A 17,526-nucleotide genomic window follows, 5' to 3' on the forward strand; every position below is an offset into this window, starting at 1 on the left:
TTCCACAGTAGCTCCATTGCAGCCTTACTTGTGACACTGATGAATAAACTTAAACTTATTTATCAAATGCTTGTATCAAGGCATTAATTGACTTCAGTGGTGGTAGCTTGGTTGGAGAGGGAAGGATGCAGTGACAATGGATGAGTTTATTTAAAGTGATCCAGAAAGCCTACTGTATCAATATTTTGCTAGTGTTTTCTGATCTGGGTGTGATTCCGCTCTGCTGCAGCTAATAGAATTACTGGCAAAGTGTCTGTTTATTAGTATCAAAGGTTGCCCTGGTTACATTGTCGGTACAACATTCTCAGTCTTCAGAATCTAGGTTTTGGAGAGCTGGGAAGCAGCTTTTTAACCAAAGAATAACTTCAGTTGCCCTCTTGCCTGTGAAGTGAACAATTTGGACAGGACGCTTAAAGAAAAAAAGGCATGTGAGAATTACTTCAGCTCAAACATTGGGGTGGCTGAGGGGGGGGGCAGTTAAAATAAAGCAATATTAGAGACAAACCAGCCTCCCATCCATTGACTCCGTCTACACTTCCCACTGCCTTGGAAAAGCAGCCAGCATAATTAACAACCCCACGCACCCCAGACATTCTCTCTTCCATCTCCTTCCGTTGGGAAAAACATACAAAAGCCTGAGGGCACGAACTGACCAGCTCAAGGATGGCTTCTTCCCTGCTGCTCTCAGACTTTTGAATGGACTTGCCTTGCATCAAGTTGAACTTCCTCAACACCCTAGCTATGACTGTAACACTACGTTTCTGTACTCTCTCTCCTTTCCTTCTCTGTGAACAATATGCTTTGTATAGCTCACAGGAAACAATACCTTTCACTGTATGTTAATATATGTGACAATAATAAATCAAAGAGGAAAGTTTGACGCGAGTTCAAGTGGAGAAATTTGTCGTTCTTTCCTGGTCTGTCATAGCTAACAAGATGTCATTGAAACAGTTAGGGATCCTTGGTGTTAATGGTATGTTACTTCTATTAAGATACACAAATGAAGAGCATTGTTTAACTAAGCGCTATAGAGGACAGCTGGGACAATGGATGAGAGGATAATGAGTGACACGGTAGCACAGTGGTTAGCACTGCTGTCTCACAGCGCCAGGGACCTGGGTTCGATTCCTGGCTTGGGTCACTGTTTGTGCAGAGTCTGCATGTTCTCTCTGTGTCTGTGTGGGTTTCCTCTGGGTGCTCCGTTTCCTCCTACAGTCCAAAAATAGGTCTCTGTGTACCCAAACAGATGCCGGAGTGTGGCGAGTAGGGAATTTGCACAATAACTTCATTGCAATGTTAATGTAAGCCTATTTGGGACACTAATAAATAAACTTTACTTTAATTATGAGACCAAACAAAGTCAATAAGAAAAATCTGTCTTGATTTTGCTGCCTTTTGGCTTGGATTCTGTTTTTAGTTAGTGCATAATAAGTTGCGTTCTAGTTCTTTATAGTTGCTGGTAGTTTCTGGTTGAGAAGGTGTTGAGGCCTAGAGGCCTCTGTTTTGTCGAGAGTTTAGACAATAGCAAGTGTGAAGTCATGTCTATTATTACACCCTGAGTTTTGTGGCAAATCTGGACTGAGCGTTTGTGGAAGAGAGGTGATTAATTTTGTTGTGTTAAAAATGCGGCTTTTTTTTTTGGCGACTGTTAGAATCCTGTAGGTTCATTGATGCCTTTTCTGCTTTTAGAGATACTATGTGGCTACCTCACGTCAGTTGAAAAGGTTGGAATCGGCCAGCCGGTCACCCGTATTCTCAAACTTCAACGAAACTCTGCTTGGTGTCAGTGTTATCCGTGCGTTTGGAGAAGAAGATCGTTTTATACACCAGAATGACTCCAGGGTAGATGAAAACCAGAAAGCTTATTACCCCGGCATTGTTGCCAACAGGTAATGTAACAACACATTTCTACATTTGGTCATTTGCACCATTCTATTTTGGAAACACAGAAATCATTAAAAGTGGATTCACTTGAATGCTCAGTCAATTAGTCTTGATTGTCAAACCAAATTTAATGTAAGTGGTGCTGATTATTCTTGCACCAACTAAGCATGTTCCAAATTGCTTGAGGGAGCAAATGAGCTGGTTTGACCAACCGCACGATGATTAGATTAACTATTTTTATCTTGTTAACATCCCACCAGGTGGTTGGCTGTGAGACTGGAGTTTGTTGGCAATTGCATTGTTCTTTTTGCTGCCCTGTTTGCTGTGGCTTACAGAGATAGTGTCAGCCCAGGGATTGTCGGGTTATCTATATCATATGCTCTACAGGTATGGAGAAATATATTTTACCTTTAAATAATTAGACTGTTGTCATTATAAACTTTTGTAATCGAACTCCATTACGGCCGACTTAATTTTTTCAGTAGTAGTTTCCACTAAATGTCTAGAATTAGAGTAATGACTGCCCTTGACATCAAAACAGCAAGCACTTACTGATTGTGACATCAAGGAGCCCCAGTAAAACTGAAGTCAGTCGGAATTGAACTAGCAAATAACATTCATGTCAGACAAATGCCAGGCAATGACCATCTCCAACAAAAGAGAAACTAATTATCTCCTCCTGACATTCAATGGCATGAGCAGTGCTGAATCCCCCACCATCAACATCTTGGCAGTTACCATTGACCAGAAACTGAAGTGAATGGGTGCGGCTCCAACAACATTCAAGAAGCTTGACACCATCCCCGACGGAGCAGCCCATTTCATTAACACCACCTTAAACATTGTCTCCCTCCACCCCTGACACACAGTGGCAGCAGTGTGTACCATCTATAACATGCACTGCAGCGATACACCTTTTGAAAGTACATTCCAAACCTGTGACCTCTACCACCCAGAAGGACAATGACAGCAGTTGCAAAGGAATGCCGCCAACTGCAAGTTTCTCTCCAAGCCACTCATCATCCTGACTTGGAAATATATTGCTGCTCTTTCGCACTCAAAATCCTGAACTTTTTCAGACAGCACTGTGGGTATATCTACATCACGTAGACTGCAGCGGTTCAAGAACGCGGCTTACTACTACCTTCTCAAGGGCAATTAAGAATGGATGATGAGTGTTGGCCTAGCCAGTGACTTCCACATCCAAAGAATGAATAACAAATTTAACATTTCATTGCCCTTTTTCACTGATTAGTTTAACTTGCTGTACTTTTCCTGCCTTATTTTACCTTAGGCTGGGGTGTGGTTGACTACTTTTGCTGTCCATTTCTAATTGGTTTGAGGTGATGGTGTGACTGGTGTTCCCACAGCATTGCTGCTCTTGTCCTTGATTGTAGAGGTTGCTGTCAGTGTGACTGCAGCCATGGTGTACCAGTGAAGGAGGGGCTGGATAATGAGCTTGTTGACAGGTACTAATCAGGCAAGCTGCTCTTCCCGAATAGAATCGAGCTTTTTGACTATCCTTGTGAGGTTGCTAAATGGACAAGGCGAAGGACAATTCCATTGGGCTTCCTGGAGGGTGGAAAGTGGGTGACGCATCACAAAATACCTGCCCTTTGCTGTTACATTAAGCCAATCTAATGGTACATTTCTTTGTACCTTTTTGGAGTTGCAAATTGAAATGGAAATTACTTTCGGGCTTGAAGCAAAGTCTGACTATTCCGATGGATCCTTTGTTTTATAAAATCCTCAATTCACGGAGGCACAGTGGTTAGCGCTGCTGCCTCACAGCACCAGGGACCCGGGTTCAATTCCCAGCTTGAGTCACTGCCTGCGTGGAGTCTGCACATTCTCCCCGTGTCTGTATGGGGTTTCCTCCCGCAGTCGGAAAGACTTGCTGGTTTGGGTGAATTGGCCGTGCTAAATTCTCCCTCTGTGTATCCGAACAGACACCGGAGTATGGCGACTAGGGGATTTTCACAGTAACTTCATTGCAGTGTTAATTTCAGCCTATTTGTGACAACGATAAATAAATTTTAAACTCAATGTCACACGGTAGCTTTCAGTAACAATATCTCGAGAGATTACCTCTCTGTAGCAACTGTATGGATTGTATTATTTTTGTCTCACAACTGAGTTTGTCAGTAAAGTGAGAGCAAAATATTTTACTGTGTACCATGTTGGCACCATCTTGGAATTTATATTTACTTTGATTCATGCACATCTTAATGGTTGTAGATTCAAATTTCTACTTTTAGAAGCTACTTCCACTAATTTATCATTTGACAATGAGAAAGATACCCAGTAAAATCGGGCAGTTGCTGCTTCCCAGAAGATCAACACAGTTTGCTGAACTTTTGTTTAGCAAACTTATCAAAGGATGTTAAATGGGCAGCGTGATGGCACAGTGGTTAGCACTGCTACTTCACAGCACCAGGGACTTGGAGTTCACTTCCGACCTTGAGTTACTGCCTGTTGGGAGTTTGCACATTCTCCCCATGTCTGCGTGGGTTTCCTCCGGGTGCTCAGGTTTCCTCCCACAATCCAGAAATGTGTGGGTTAGGTTGATTGGCCATGCTAAATTACCCCTTAGTGTCAGGGAGATTAATAGAGTAAATATGTGGGGCTACGGGAATAGGGCCTGGGTGGGATTGTGGTCTGTGCAGACTTGATGGGCCAAATGGCCTCCTTCTGCACTGTAGAGATTCTGTGATTTGACAGGAATAAATGCAATTGGTTCAGATCAGCCACAATCAAACTGAACGATAAACAGGTACAAAGTGATCCACTCCTGTTCCTATGTCCCTAAGAATGTCTCGTTATTGTTTAGATAACAACAACATTAAACTGGCTGGTACGCATGACCTCTGACGTAGAAACAAATATTGTCGCAGTGGAGAGAGTGCAGCAGTATTCCAATACCCCCAAAGAGGTAAGGTTCAAATTAGAAAATTAAAACCAATCTGTCCTCTGGGATTGCAGGACCTGGGTTTGGAAACTCAGTTTGATGTCTCGACCTGCAAAACATAAACGTATAGAATTCAGATTGTTTGCATAAGACCAGGGGTGGGGGGTTTAGTGTGACAGAGACGCCCTGCTAACCATAATGGCAGGACCTCCAATTAAATGAAATTTCCTACAATCCTGACAGCGACAGATTCAATGCCTGGATGTTGGGCAGTAGCTTTGATCTTGGCTGCAGGTGGTTACAGTTTGGGGTCAAAATCCTGGATTTCTCTCACTAATAGCACAGTGGGTGTACCTATACTTTGGGGACTGCAGCGTTCAAGAAGATAGCTCATCACCATCATCTTGAAGGCAATTCAGAACAGTTCCTGATGATTGTGACACACAAAAGAGCTATTTTGATACACAATATTACCATTTGGCCTCACTACTTTGTTCCAAAGAGGAATGGATCAAATCTTAAGCAGGTTAAGCGGAGTTCAGTGTTATCTGGATGACATCCTTGTTATTAGCAAAGACGAGGAGTAACGTCTTTGCAACCTGGATATCACTGTACGAAGATTGAGGATTATTAACTGTCTGAAAGGACAAATGGGAATTTTCCAATCTTCAGCCGAATATTTAGGACATGTAACTCATTTCAAGTGAATTTGTCAGTCCTCTTTGAAGCTCAGAGTTATTACCGAGGCACCTGCACCTCAGAATATTAATCAGCGTCGATCCTTCTTGGGATTAGCTAAATTGTTACAGGAGATTTGTCCCCAATTTAGTGACCATTTTAAAACCTTTGCTACTGTGTCAAAATAAAAAGTGGAAGTGGGTAGATTGAAGTGAGCCCGGGAGGCACACTGCTCAAGTCAGAATCCTAGCACATTTTGATTCAAATCTACCCCTGCAGTTAGCGTGTGACGCATCACTCTATGGTGTTGGTTTCTCACATCGTAGCTTCAGGTGAAGTGAGACCTATTTATGTTTTGAACATCAAGTAAAGCCAAAATTGAGAAAGAAGCCTCAGGAATTAATTTTGGGATAAAAAGATTCCATCAATTCTTGTATGGAAGAAAATCCAGGTTGTTGATGGACCGTTGTCCATTTAATGACAATTTTGGACCACATATTGAGATTCCGTCACTGGCAGTGGGCGGAATGCAGGGATAGGCATTGCTGTTGTCAGCACACATACTATCAAATGTAGTCAGTCAAACCTCCATGGTAGCACAGGTGGGCTTTCCTGATTATCCCTACCAACTAGTTTATCAACAAGTAGTTTGAATAGAAGTATCTTCTACTTTGAAGGAGGTAGCGAGGTGCTACTTCTGGTGACCTGTATTAGAAGGAGACATAGAGGAGAAGGTGGGAACATGTCTGTCTTGTGTGAAGGTGTGAAACCAGCCAACATTAGCACCATTGCATCCGTGGGAATAGCCAAAAGAGTAAATGGCAATGGTAATAGATTACCAGGACTGTTGGAAGGATGCATATTTCTTACTGTCGTTGATGCTCAGTCAAAATAGCCAGAAGTTACCAATACGAAGTCATAGAAGATTAGGAGAAATTCTTGGCAGATTTGGTTTCCCTGAGTATCTGGGAAGCGATAATGGACCTTACTTCATACCTCAAGAATTAAAAAACTTGAAGGGAAAACGGAATACAAATTAGATCTGCACCATACCATCCTGAGTCGCTGCATTAATAGGACTATTTTAATTCAAAATTACAAAACTATGTTGCTAAAATGTCATTCAGTGACTTAGGAGAAAATAATTGATAAAATCATTTTGAACGATACAGTCTTTCACTTCCTATGGGTTTAAATTTAGTTTGTTATTTCCCCAACACTTTGATGATAAAAAGCTTCAACATAGAGCAATTTTTTTAAATAAATGTGTTGCAGTAAGAACACTTTGGCAATTATATCTGTTGGAAATGGTGTTGCTTTTTAAAATAATTCCACATAGGCACATTGGATTATTCGAGATAATCGACCATCTGAAACATGGCCTTCGGAAGGCAAGATCGAATTTGTGAACTATGGATTACGGTATAGAGAAGATCTTGACTTGACTTTGAAGAACATTACTGTATCCATAAATGGAGGTGAAAAGGTGAGTGATGCTCAGACGACCAATACAAGAGTTGGGTGGCACAATGGTTAGCACTGCTGTCTCACAGCGCCTGGGACCTGGGTTCAATCCCTGGCTTGGGTCACTATCTGTGCAGAGTTTGCACGTTCTCCCCATGTCTGCGTGGATTTCCTCCGGGTGCTCCGGTTTCTTGCCACAGTCCTAAGATGTGCAGGTTAGGTGGATTGGCCAAGTTAAATTGCCCCATATTGTCAGGGGGACTAGCTAAGGTAAATGCATGGGGTTATGGGATAGGGCCTGGGTGGGATTGTTGTCGGTGCAGAGTCAATGGGCTGAATGGTCACCTTCTGCGCTGTAGGGTTCTATGAAATGGTCATTGACCGTAGGCATTATTGCATATTGGGCTAACTATAGATTTAATGACTGCGGGTTTCACTCCACCTGCTGATTCATTTTTAACAACTAAATATTCCTCAAAACATCCCAAATCCTGTCAATTTCAGCCTTGCATTAGTTCAATTTATAGAGTGTAAATCTGGGCTTTGGGACACTTTTGCGGTGGGTATCTGAAGTTTAATGAGCAGAGTTGTGATGTGACATGTCTGCTTCAATTACCATCATGTAGTCTGCCCACATTCTGATACTGATGTTACACAGAAGTTGGCTGGCATTTTCTTTCTCTAGATAACTCTTTCTCTAGTTGATAACCCGAGGGTGTGCTGGTAAATTACAACAAATCTAAAGCTGTCAGTGTTTCTGGAGAGGGGAAAGGTTGTTAAATATTGAACACATTAAAATGTGGAAAAAAAAGAATAAGGCTCCAGTAGCAAGTCTTGAAGGGTTAGCAAAGCATGCATTTTGAATGTTGCTGTTGTCTTTTTTTTAAGCTATGTCTGTGTTTATAAGTTTTATTGTTGTAGAGGCAAGGTTAAAGAAATAGCTTTGCTTTCTTGGATATGATGGCAATGTATCAGTACAAGCCTTTGATTTTTCATATCCATTTGTAGATACACTGGGCAGGATTTACCAAGCAACCCGCCATGTGTTTCACGGTGGTGGGAGGTGGTCTGCCATTGGCAGGGTCTTTGGGTTCTGTCGTTGTCAGGAGGGTTTTCCATTGAATGTATCTTTCACCGCTGGGACATCCTGCTGTCGGTGGAATGGGAAGATCCCACTGGCATGAATGGCCGGAACTTCGCAGCCAATGTCACGAAGATCAACAGCGTGGAAACAGGCCCTTTGGCCCAACTTGTCCATGCCACCCAATTTTTACCACTAAGCTAGTCTCAGTTGCCCGCGTTTGGCCCATGTCCCTCTATACCCATATTACCCATGTAACTACCTCAATGCTTTTTAAAAGACAGAATTGTACTCGCCTCTACTATTATCTCTGGCTGCTCATTCCAAACACTCACCACCCTCTGTGTGGAAAAATTGCCCCTCTGGACACTTTTGTATCTCTCCCCTCTCACCTTAAACCTATTGCCTCTAGTTTTACACTCCTGTACCTTTGGGAAAAGATGTTGGCAATCTAACTGATCTGTGACCCTTATTATTTTATAGACCTCTATGAGATGTGTTTTAAATTTCATCGTAAATCTTGTATCTTTCCTAGATTGGAATAGTTGGAAGAACAGGAGCAGGAAAATCTTCTTTTGCACTTGGCCTGTTTCGAATAATAGAGGCTGCTGAAGGACAAATCTATGTTGATGGAATTGACATTTCAAAGATAGGCCTTCATGATCTCAGGTTTCAGATTACTATTATACCTCAGGTACCTAACTGCACTCTGATTCTATTTGAAGTTTAATTACAGTTTTGTAACAAAAGTATGACATTGTAATTCTTACAGCTGATGAAGTGTGTAATATGAACTTAATTAATTAGGACCCAGTGTTGTTCTCTGGTTCACTTCGGATGAACTTGGATCCCTTTGATCAGTACTCTGACGCAAGCTTGTGGATGGCTCTAGAACTGGCTCACCTGAAAACGTTTGTGTCTGGTCTTCCTGACACACTGAATCATGAATGTTCTGAAGGAGGAGAGAATCTCAGGTATATTGCATTTGCTTTAACACTATAATGTAGAAATTAATTCTGCCCAAATCATTTTGAAAGAGATAATGTATCAAATGTTGCTGAATAAAAATGCCTCAGTTTTAGTTTTGATGTTTCCTGACACCATACAAGTAAACTTCAATTTATAATTCTGTGGCACAGCGGTTAGCACTGCTGCCTCACAGCGCCAGGGACCCGGGTTCGGTTCTGGCCTCGGGTGCCTTCTGTGTGAAGTTTGCACGTTCTCTCCACGTGCTCCAGTTTCTTCCCACACTCCAAAAATACGCAGGTTAGTTTGATTGAATCACAGAATCCTTGCAATGCAGTAGCAGGCCATTTGGCCCATCGAGCCTGCACTGACGACGATCCCACCCAGGCCTCATCCCTGTAATCCCATATGTTTACCCTGCTAATCCCCCGGTGCTAATGGACAATTTTTCATGTCCAATCCACCTAACTTATACATCTTTGGGTTGTGGGAGGAAACCGGAGCACCTGGAGGAAACCCATACAGACACGGGGAAAACATGCAGAGTCCACGCAGTGACCCAAGCTCGGAATAGAACACGGTTCCCTGGCGTTGTGAGGCAGCAGCGCTAACCACTGTGCCAACGTATCGCCATCTAAATTATCCTTTAGTATCAATCTCTACGTGGGGTTACAAGGCTAGGAGGTTGTTGTTAGTACATGCTTGATGGGTGAATGGCCTCCTTCTGCATTGGAGGGATTCTGTAATTCCAGTCTGTTAAAACTTGTGGAAAATCTAGTGGTAATATAATAATAGTAGAAACAGGTTTTGGTTGTTTGAGATAGCAACCTCTAATTTCCTGAATTTTACAAGATTGTTTTTGAAAATAAGTTCGCATCACCCCAAGTTCAGTTGTTGTTTAAGGATCTTTGCAAATTGTGAAGTGGTTCAGGTTTGATTCCCAACTTAAATGAGTTCCATGTTAAGTAGCTGGTATGTTTCAGGAAGTGTGATGCAAGGGTTCACTGACATGCTGTTTCTAATGTATCCATCTGCTTTTCCATTACCCATGGTGATGTTCATGGTCACTCTGGATTAAGTCTCCAGTGAAAAATTACAACATGCTACCATGCAGAGTGACCTAGGGGTCCTTGGGCATGAATCACAAAAACCCAGTCTGCAGGTGCAGCAGGTGATCAAGAAGGCAAATGGGATGCTGGCCTTTATAGCAAGGGGGATAGAATATAAAAGCAGGGAGGTCTTGCTGCAACTGTACAGGGTACTGGTGAGGCCGCTACTGGAGTACTATGTGCAGTTTTGGTCCCCTTATTTGCGAAAGGATATATTGGCCTTGGAGGGAGTACAGAGAAGGTTCACCAGGTTGGTACTGGAGATGAGGGGTATTTAGCTTATGAGGAGAGATTGAGTAGAATGGGCCTGTACTCATTGGAGTTTAGAAGGCTGAGGGATGATCTTAGAGACTTACAAGATAATGAAGGGGCTAGATAGGGTAGAGGCAGAGAGATTCTTTCCACTTCGAAAGGAAACAAGAACTAGAGGACACAGCCTCAAAATAAGGGGGAGTCAGTTTAGAACAGAATAGAGGAAGAACTTCTCTCAAAGGGGAGTTAATCTCTGGAATTCTCTGCCCACTGAAGCGGTGGAAGCTACCTCGTTAAATGTGTTTAAGTCACAGGTAGATAGATTTCTGATCAATAAGGGAATTAAGGGTTATGGGGAGCAGGCAAGTAAGTGGAACTGATCCACTATCAGATCAGCCGTGATCTTATTGAATGGCAGAGCAGGCTCGAGGGACTAGATGGCCTACTCCTGTTCCTGTTATGAAGTCTCATTTATAAAACTTAGCTGCAAGTAAGTTATTTCTAAAATTATGACAAAGGAAACGTGACCAGGGCAAGCTGTTCTATTTTTGAAAAGTGCTGTGAAGATGCATGTCCAACACATCAGGACACTTTGCAAGAAAAGCAAGGTAGGGAGAAAACAACAGCCTGCGCTGCATGCAAAGAGAGAGCTGATTGGTTGACACATTGATTCTGATTGCTAGAACACTTGCTGTGGAGAAAGAATGCACCAGTTGATGGTGACTGGTGGTTAACTGCCAAGCATTGTTAGAAATTTAAACCAGGCAGCTTGACTGATTGGCCAACACGTTGCCCTGGGGAATGAATCTGCAAATGGCTGTCACTTATTTTGTTCAGCTGAAACTGGCGCACTGAGTGCACCTGTTCTTTTTATCCACAGAGAATAGAGCCTCGTGTATTAATATATCTAGCTTCCAGTTTTCGATTTTATTTTTGATAAATGTACATGGTGTCTCCTAACTCTTAAGGGACAAACAGAAGAAGATTGGATTGGGAGGCTAGAGAAGAAGAATATTCCAATGTGAGAAAGAAACTGGAATTAATGTCAAATTATCAGCCAATAAACATTAAAATAGCATTATGAATCTGGGGTGAATTACTCTCCCTCTCCTATTGGGAAACCTGTATGTCAACAAAATGGAGAACTTCCTGAGACATACTCCGTATTGTGTAATGTGCTTGTGTAAAATTGTGTAATGTGTTTCATTTCACATAATAGTGGACATGTCTATCTACTTTGAGGGTGTCCAATAAATTGGTATTCCACACAACAGATTCTGTTTAATCCACTCATATTAATGTGCTGAATTGATCACTAAATTTTACAGCTCCTTGCGCTGAAGTTACAGTGGGCGAGCGGGAGAAAGAGTTTCTGGAAATTCTCCCACCAATGTTTTGACCTTCCCTACCAAGCATTTTACCATGCAAGTCACTAAAATCGATCCTGCCCAGAAAGGCAGAGTTTATTTTAAATTTGCGATATCGCGGCACTAGTAAAAGTTGCAAATGTTTTGTGATTTCAGTGTTGGACAGCGACAGCTGCTGTGTTTAGCCCGGGCGCTCCTTCGGAAATCTAAAATACTCGTTCTTGATGAAGCTACTGCTGCTGTAGACCTGGAAACAGATGAGCTCATCCAGTCAACGATAAGAAACCAGTTTGCTAGATGTACTGTGCTCACAATAGCACATCGTCTCAAAACCATCATGGATTATACACGGTAATACCACAACATCTCTGATATAATCTCTGGAGCTTGTAGGAAAATTACCTCTGCGCATTCTCCAATGTCAAAAACAGGAAGTGATTTTCCCGGTCAGATACAATTTGTTAAATCTTTTTCAAATTTACTGCAATTGCGTCATTAGATCCCAATCTGCATATTTAAATACAAACTGTCCTCCTTTACTGAGAACAGATTTTTATTATTGAAACTTGAAGGATGACGAGCTGTGTCCCCAGACTAATTTTAGCTTCCTATGCGCTCTGTGTTTGCTTTGTGGATTTGGGTTAAGTAAGAAGTCTCACAACACCAGGATAAAGTCCAACAGGTTTATTTGGAATCACGAGCTTTCAGACTGCTATTCCTCCTTCAGGTGAGTGGAGAGGTAGGTTTCACAAACTCAGCATATGTAGACAAAGACACAATCATAAGGTAATGTTCTTGCAATTGTGCCTTTGTCTATATATGCCATGTTTGTGAAACCTATCTCTCCACTCACCTGAAGAGGGAACAGCACCCCAAAAGCTTGTGATACCAAATAAACCTGTTGGACTTTAACCTGGTGTTGTGAGACTACTTACTGTGCTTACACAAATTCAAGTCGGCATCTCTACCTCATAACTTGGCTTAAAATCACTTAAGTCTCCTTGACTTAAAGGAACGTATGGTTGGCTCCTTTTATAATTCGATTCAAAATTGTTTTGTTAGTGTCACAAGTAGGCTTGCATTAACACTGCAATGAAGTTACTGTGGAAAATCCCCTAGTTGCCACACTCTGGCATTTGTTCTGGTGCACTGAGGGGCAATTTACCACGGCCAATGCACATCTTTGGACTGTGGGAGGAAACCGGAGCACTCGGAGGAAACCCACGCAGATGCAGGGAGAAGGTGCAAACTCCACACAGACAGTGACCCAAGCTGGGAATCAAACCCGGGTCCCTGGCACTGTGAGGCAGCAGTGCTAATCACTGTGCCAGCCAAAATAATGGGAATACAAATGATATTCAATGACAGGCAAAAATTATGCACTTCTCCCTTGCTATGTGGGCTTGGTTGCGCTACCTAGCCAATAATTAACCAAACGTCATCTGAAAACCAGGTGAACAAAACCACGTTAAGTTCCGCACACAAACATGAAGGGGAAAATAAATATTTTTTGTATTGAAAGCAGCATTGAGGTCGAGGTATATGATTTCAGCCGTGAGCTCTTGAAGCAAAGTCCTCATAAATAAGTCTAATTCTAGCAATAGTCAAAGTCCTGATGTGATGTGTTCTGAGTTAATTGCATTTATAGATATAAAAGTCCCTTGTATGTTCACATTCGCTGTTGGAAACAAAATGTCTCGATTGCACAGAATGCATTTAAAAAGTGGTAAAATAACTTGATTCCAGACATCCACAAAGGGTTTAATGCTGCTGTGACCTGGATTGTAAGAATATAAGAACATAAGAACTAGGAGCAGGATTAGGCCATCTAGTCCCTTGAGCCTGCTTCTCCATTCACTAAGATCGTGGCTGATCTTTTTGTGGACTCAGCTCCACTTACCCGCCTACTCACCATAATCCTTAATTCCTTTACTGTTCAAAAATTTATCCTTGCCTTAAAAACATTCAATGAGGGAGCCTCAACTGCTTCACAGAATTCCACAGATTCACAACCCTTTGTGTGAAGAAGTTCCTCCTCAACTCAGTCCTAAATCTGCTCCCCCTTATTTTGAGGCTGTGCCCCCTAGTTCTAGTTTCCCCCGCCAGTGGAAACAACTTCCCTGCTTCTATCTTATCTGTTCCCTTCATAATCTCATATGTTTCTATAAGATTTCCCCTCATTCTTCTGAATTCCAATGAGTATAGCCCCAGTCTACTCAGTCTCTCCTCCATAAGCCAACCCTCTCCGCTCCAAAATCAACCTAGTGTATCTCCTCTGCACCCCCTCCAGTGCCAGTATATCCTTTCTAAAGTAAGGAGACCAAAACTGTACACAGTACTCCAGGTGTGTCCTCACCAGCACCTTATACAGCTGCAACATAACCTCACTGTTTTTAAACTCCATCCCTCTGGCAATGAAAGACAAAATTCCATTTGTCTTTTAATTACCTGCTGCACCTGCAAACCAATTCCTTGAGATTCCTGCACCAGGACACCCAGGTCCCTCTGCACAGCAGCATGCTGCAGTTTTTTACCATTTAAATAATAGTCCATTTTGCTGTTATTCCAACCAAAATGGATGACCTCACGTTTACCAACATTGTACTCCATCTGCCAGACACTCGCCCACTCACTTAGATTATCCCTTTACAGAAATTCAGCACCCTCTGCACACTTTACTCTGCCACCCATCTAAGTGTCATCTGCCAATTTTGACACACTACACTTGGTCCCCAAATCCAAATCATCTATATAAATCACAAACAATTGCGGTCCTAACACTGATCCCTGAGGCACATCATGAGTCACTAATCGCCAACCAGACAAAACACCCATTTACCCACCACCACCCCACCCCCGCCACTCTTCGTTTTCTGTTTTCTTTCGAGTTCAACGTTCAAATCGTCACTGGTAAAATAGCCAAACCAGTTAATTGCTATGGCTTTCTGTCTCAGCAATAAGCCAGTACGCAGCTCGATTCCGATTCAGTAGATGGTTTATGTTTTACTTCATAGGAAGAAAAGTAAAGCAACACTGCCATCTGGTGGCAAGTGTCCTTTAAACAGAAGGGACAGGATTGTAATGTGCTGGAACAGATCCGAATGAAGCTCTATCCTGTGTTTGTGGAATAAAAATGGAAAGTTGGCTAAAGTACCAACTGCTTTAATGGTTCTCCGGTTATGTTACTCCATTGACAATAGTCTGGGATTCAGTTTGCATCAGTGCCACACAGCGCCACGGATCCGAGTTCAATTCCAGACTAGGGTCATTGTTTGTTTGGAGTTTGTACATTCTCCCCGTATCTGTGTGGGTTTCCTCCAGGTGCTCCTGTTTCCTCCCACAGTCCAAAGATGTGTCGATTAGAGGGATTACAGGGTGATGCTGAGGGCCTGGGTAAGATACCCAGAATCAGAATCCCTACAGTGAAGAAAGAGGTCATTTGGCCCATTGAGTCTGCACCAATAACAATCCCATCTAGATGCTGTCCCTGTAACCTCACGTATTTATCCCACTAATCCCCTGATGCTAAGGGTCAATTTTAGCATGGTCAATCAACCTAACCCACATCTTTTAGACTGTGGAAGGAAATCAGAGCACCTGGAGGAAACCCATGCAGACACATGGAGAACGTGCAAACTCCACACAGACAATGATCCGAGGCTGGAATTGAACTGAGGTCCCTGGTCTGTGAGGCAGCATTGCTAACTGCTGTCAGAGAGTTGGTGCAGGCTTGATGGGCTGAATGGCCTCTTCAGCACTGTAGGGATTCTACGATCATGCTGGAGCAAACTGAGCCTGTAGCAGAGAGGGTTAACGGTGAGGCTTGCGTGAACATGCTTGATGGTACTCAGAATATTTATTTTAAAATATTCCCAGTTCCTTTCTCACTGATGATTAAGCCAGTGTTTTTACATGTATATGTTGATAGCAGTAAAAAGGAAGCTAATTTGTTTCGGTGTCTATGTTGCTGATGGATATTGGGAAAACAAGGAGTAGGGCTCAGTACCCTTAATAGGAGAAAAACTACATTCTGTATAATTTAGGTGATCAGGAAGGCAAATGGGATGTTGGCCTTCATAGCGAGGGGGATTGAATATAAAAGTAGGGAGGTCTTGCTGCAACTGTACAGGGCACTGGTGAGGCCGCAGCTGGAGTACTGTGTGCAGTTTTGGTCGCCGCACTTACGCAAGGATATTTTGGCCTTGGAGGGAGTGCAGAGGAGGTTTACTAGGCTGATACCGGAGTTGAGGGGGTTGAACTATGAGGAGAGGCTGAATAAACTAGGCTTGTACTCGTTAGAGTTTAGAAGAATGAGGGGAGATCTCATTGAGACATATAAGATGATGAATGGGATGGATAGGATAGAGGTGGAGAGACTCTTCCCACTCAAAGAACAGTAGGACCAGAGGGCACAGCCTCAAGGTAAAGGGGGGGTGGTTTAGAACGGAGTTGAGGAGGAACTTCTTCACTCAAAGGGTGGTGAATCTCTGGAATTCTCTGCCCATTGAAGTGGTGGAGGCTGCCTCGCTAAATATATTTAAGACGCGGGTTGATAGGTTTTTGATAGGCAAGGGGATTAAGGGTTATGGGGAGAGGGCGGGAATGTGGAACTGAGCCACGACAGATCAGCCATGATCTTATTGAATGGCGGGGCAGGCTCGAAGGGCTAGATGGCCTACTCCTGCTCCTATTTCTTATGTTATGTTCTTATGTTACTGTGACCAATGTTCAAAGCTATCACAAACAAGGGTATTTTCCTCAACTCCTGAAGTTTTATCTCTCCTGTTTTTGCAGGATTATGGTTCTGGACAAGGGCCGGATTGTAGAGTTCGATTCTCCAGAGGAACTCCTCAAAAGAAAAGGAGCTTTCTACAAAATGGCAGTGGACTCTGGACTTTTGTAATATCGATTTATATTTTCTGGTTTGCCTTGAATTGCTGTTATTACACATTATGTTGAACGAAAACTTGAATGTAAAATCTTGGTGATTGGATCTGTTTATAAGGAGTTTTGTATAAAACAGAAGTATTTTCATATACCTCCAACTTTTTTTATAGATTTAATTTTTTCTTCAAGGTGAAAAATTCTTCCTTATTTAAATATTTATAGTACCTATAAATATCAAAATCTAAATAGGTGCAAGGCATCGATATGTTGGATATGTAGTGCATTATAGCGCTGCATTTATTTTTGACAATTGTGTTAATGCGAATATTGTAAATCATGAGATAATAAACTTGGTAACTGGATTTGAACATCTTGTCATTACATCATTCCAAGTGGTTCTTGTGTAGCATTCATTGCTCTAGAGTTTTATTCAAGGATCTGCAGTCACTTCAAGGCCTAAGTGTAGTAACAATGAGGAGATGCCGGTGTTGGACTGGGGTGGGCACAGTAAGAAGTCTCTTAACACCAGGCTAAAGTCCAACAGGTTTATTTGGTAGCACGTGCTTTTGGAGCACTGCTCCTTCTTCAAGTGAGCTATACAGAGCCCTGGTTAGATCACACCTGAAGAACTATTACAAAAACCCTGCCCTGCCTGCCATAGTGGGGAGGGGGGGCAGGGTGGGAGTGGTTACCATTGCAAAGATCCATTGACTTTGGGTGGGATTTTCCAGTTTTGGGAGGAACGTGGCTGGAAAATCCCGGCCTATATTGTTATATGTTACGTTTGACCAACTTCCAATTTTAAATGGTGTTGCAATAAAGTGCTCTCTGAAGAGCTTTTTGGCTGAAATCAGTGATTCGTTGAAGGGGAATAAAACACAGAAAGGAACCAGCGCTCTTTTCAGTAATTAGGTGGGCGAACTTGTGCCT

General features: G+C 42.5%; 1 protein-coding gene across 3 annotated transcripts in view; it reads left to right on the plus strand.

Annotated features, from left to right (window-relative positions):
- abcc1 (ATP binding cassette subfamily C member 1 (ABCC1 blood group)) overlaps positions 1-16,946 on the plus strand; it is a 108,877-nt gene extending 91,931 nt beyond the window's left edge. For all 3 annotated transcript variants that reach the window (XM_080207035.1, XM_080207036.1, XM_080207037.1), the window contains 8 exons: positions 1,690-1,889; positions 2,145-2,271; positions 4,715-4,816; positions 6,810-6,956; positions 8,551-8,709; positions 8,823-8,989; positions 11,866-12,060; positions 16,504-16,946. In XM_080207035.1, coding sequence (XP_080063161.1) covers positions 1,690-1,889; positions 2,145-2,271; positions 4,715-4,816; positions 6,810-6,956; positions 8,551-8,709; positions 8,823-8,989; positions 11,866-12,060; positions 16,504-16,612 — 1,206 coding nt within the window. In that variant the 3' untranslated portion in view covers positions 16,613-16,946. The remainder of the gene's footprint in view (positions 1-1,689; positions 1,890-2,144; positions 2,272-4,714; positions 4,817-6,809; positions 6,957-8,550; positions 8,710-8,822; positions 8,990-11,865; positions 12,061-16,503) is intronic.
- Positions 16,947-17,526: the final 580 nt, after the last annotated feature.

The sequence above is a fragment of the Carcharhinus amblyrhynchos genome, chromosome 18, assembly GCF_965287045.1.
Source record: "Carcharhinus amblyrhynchos chromosome 18, sCarAmb.v2.hapA, whole genome shotgun sequence".
Lineage (NCBI taxonomy): Eukaryota > Metazoa > Chordata > Chondrichthyes > Carcharhiniformes > Carcharhinidae > Carcharhinus > Carcharhinus amblyrhynchos.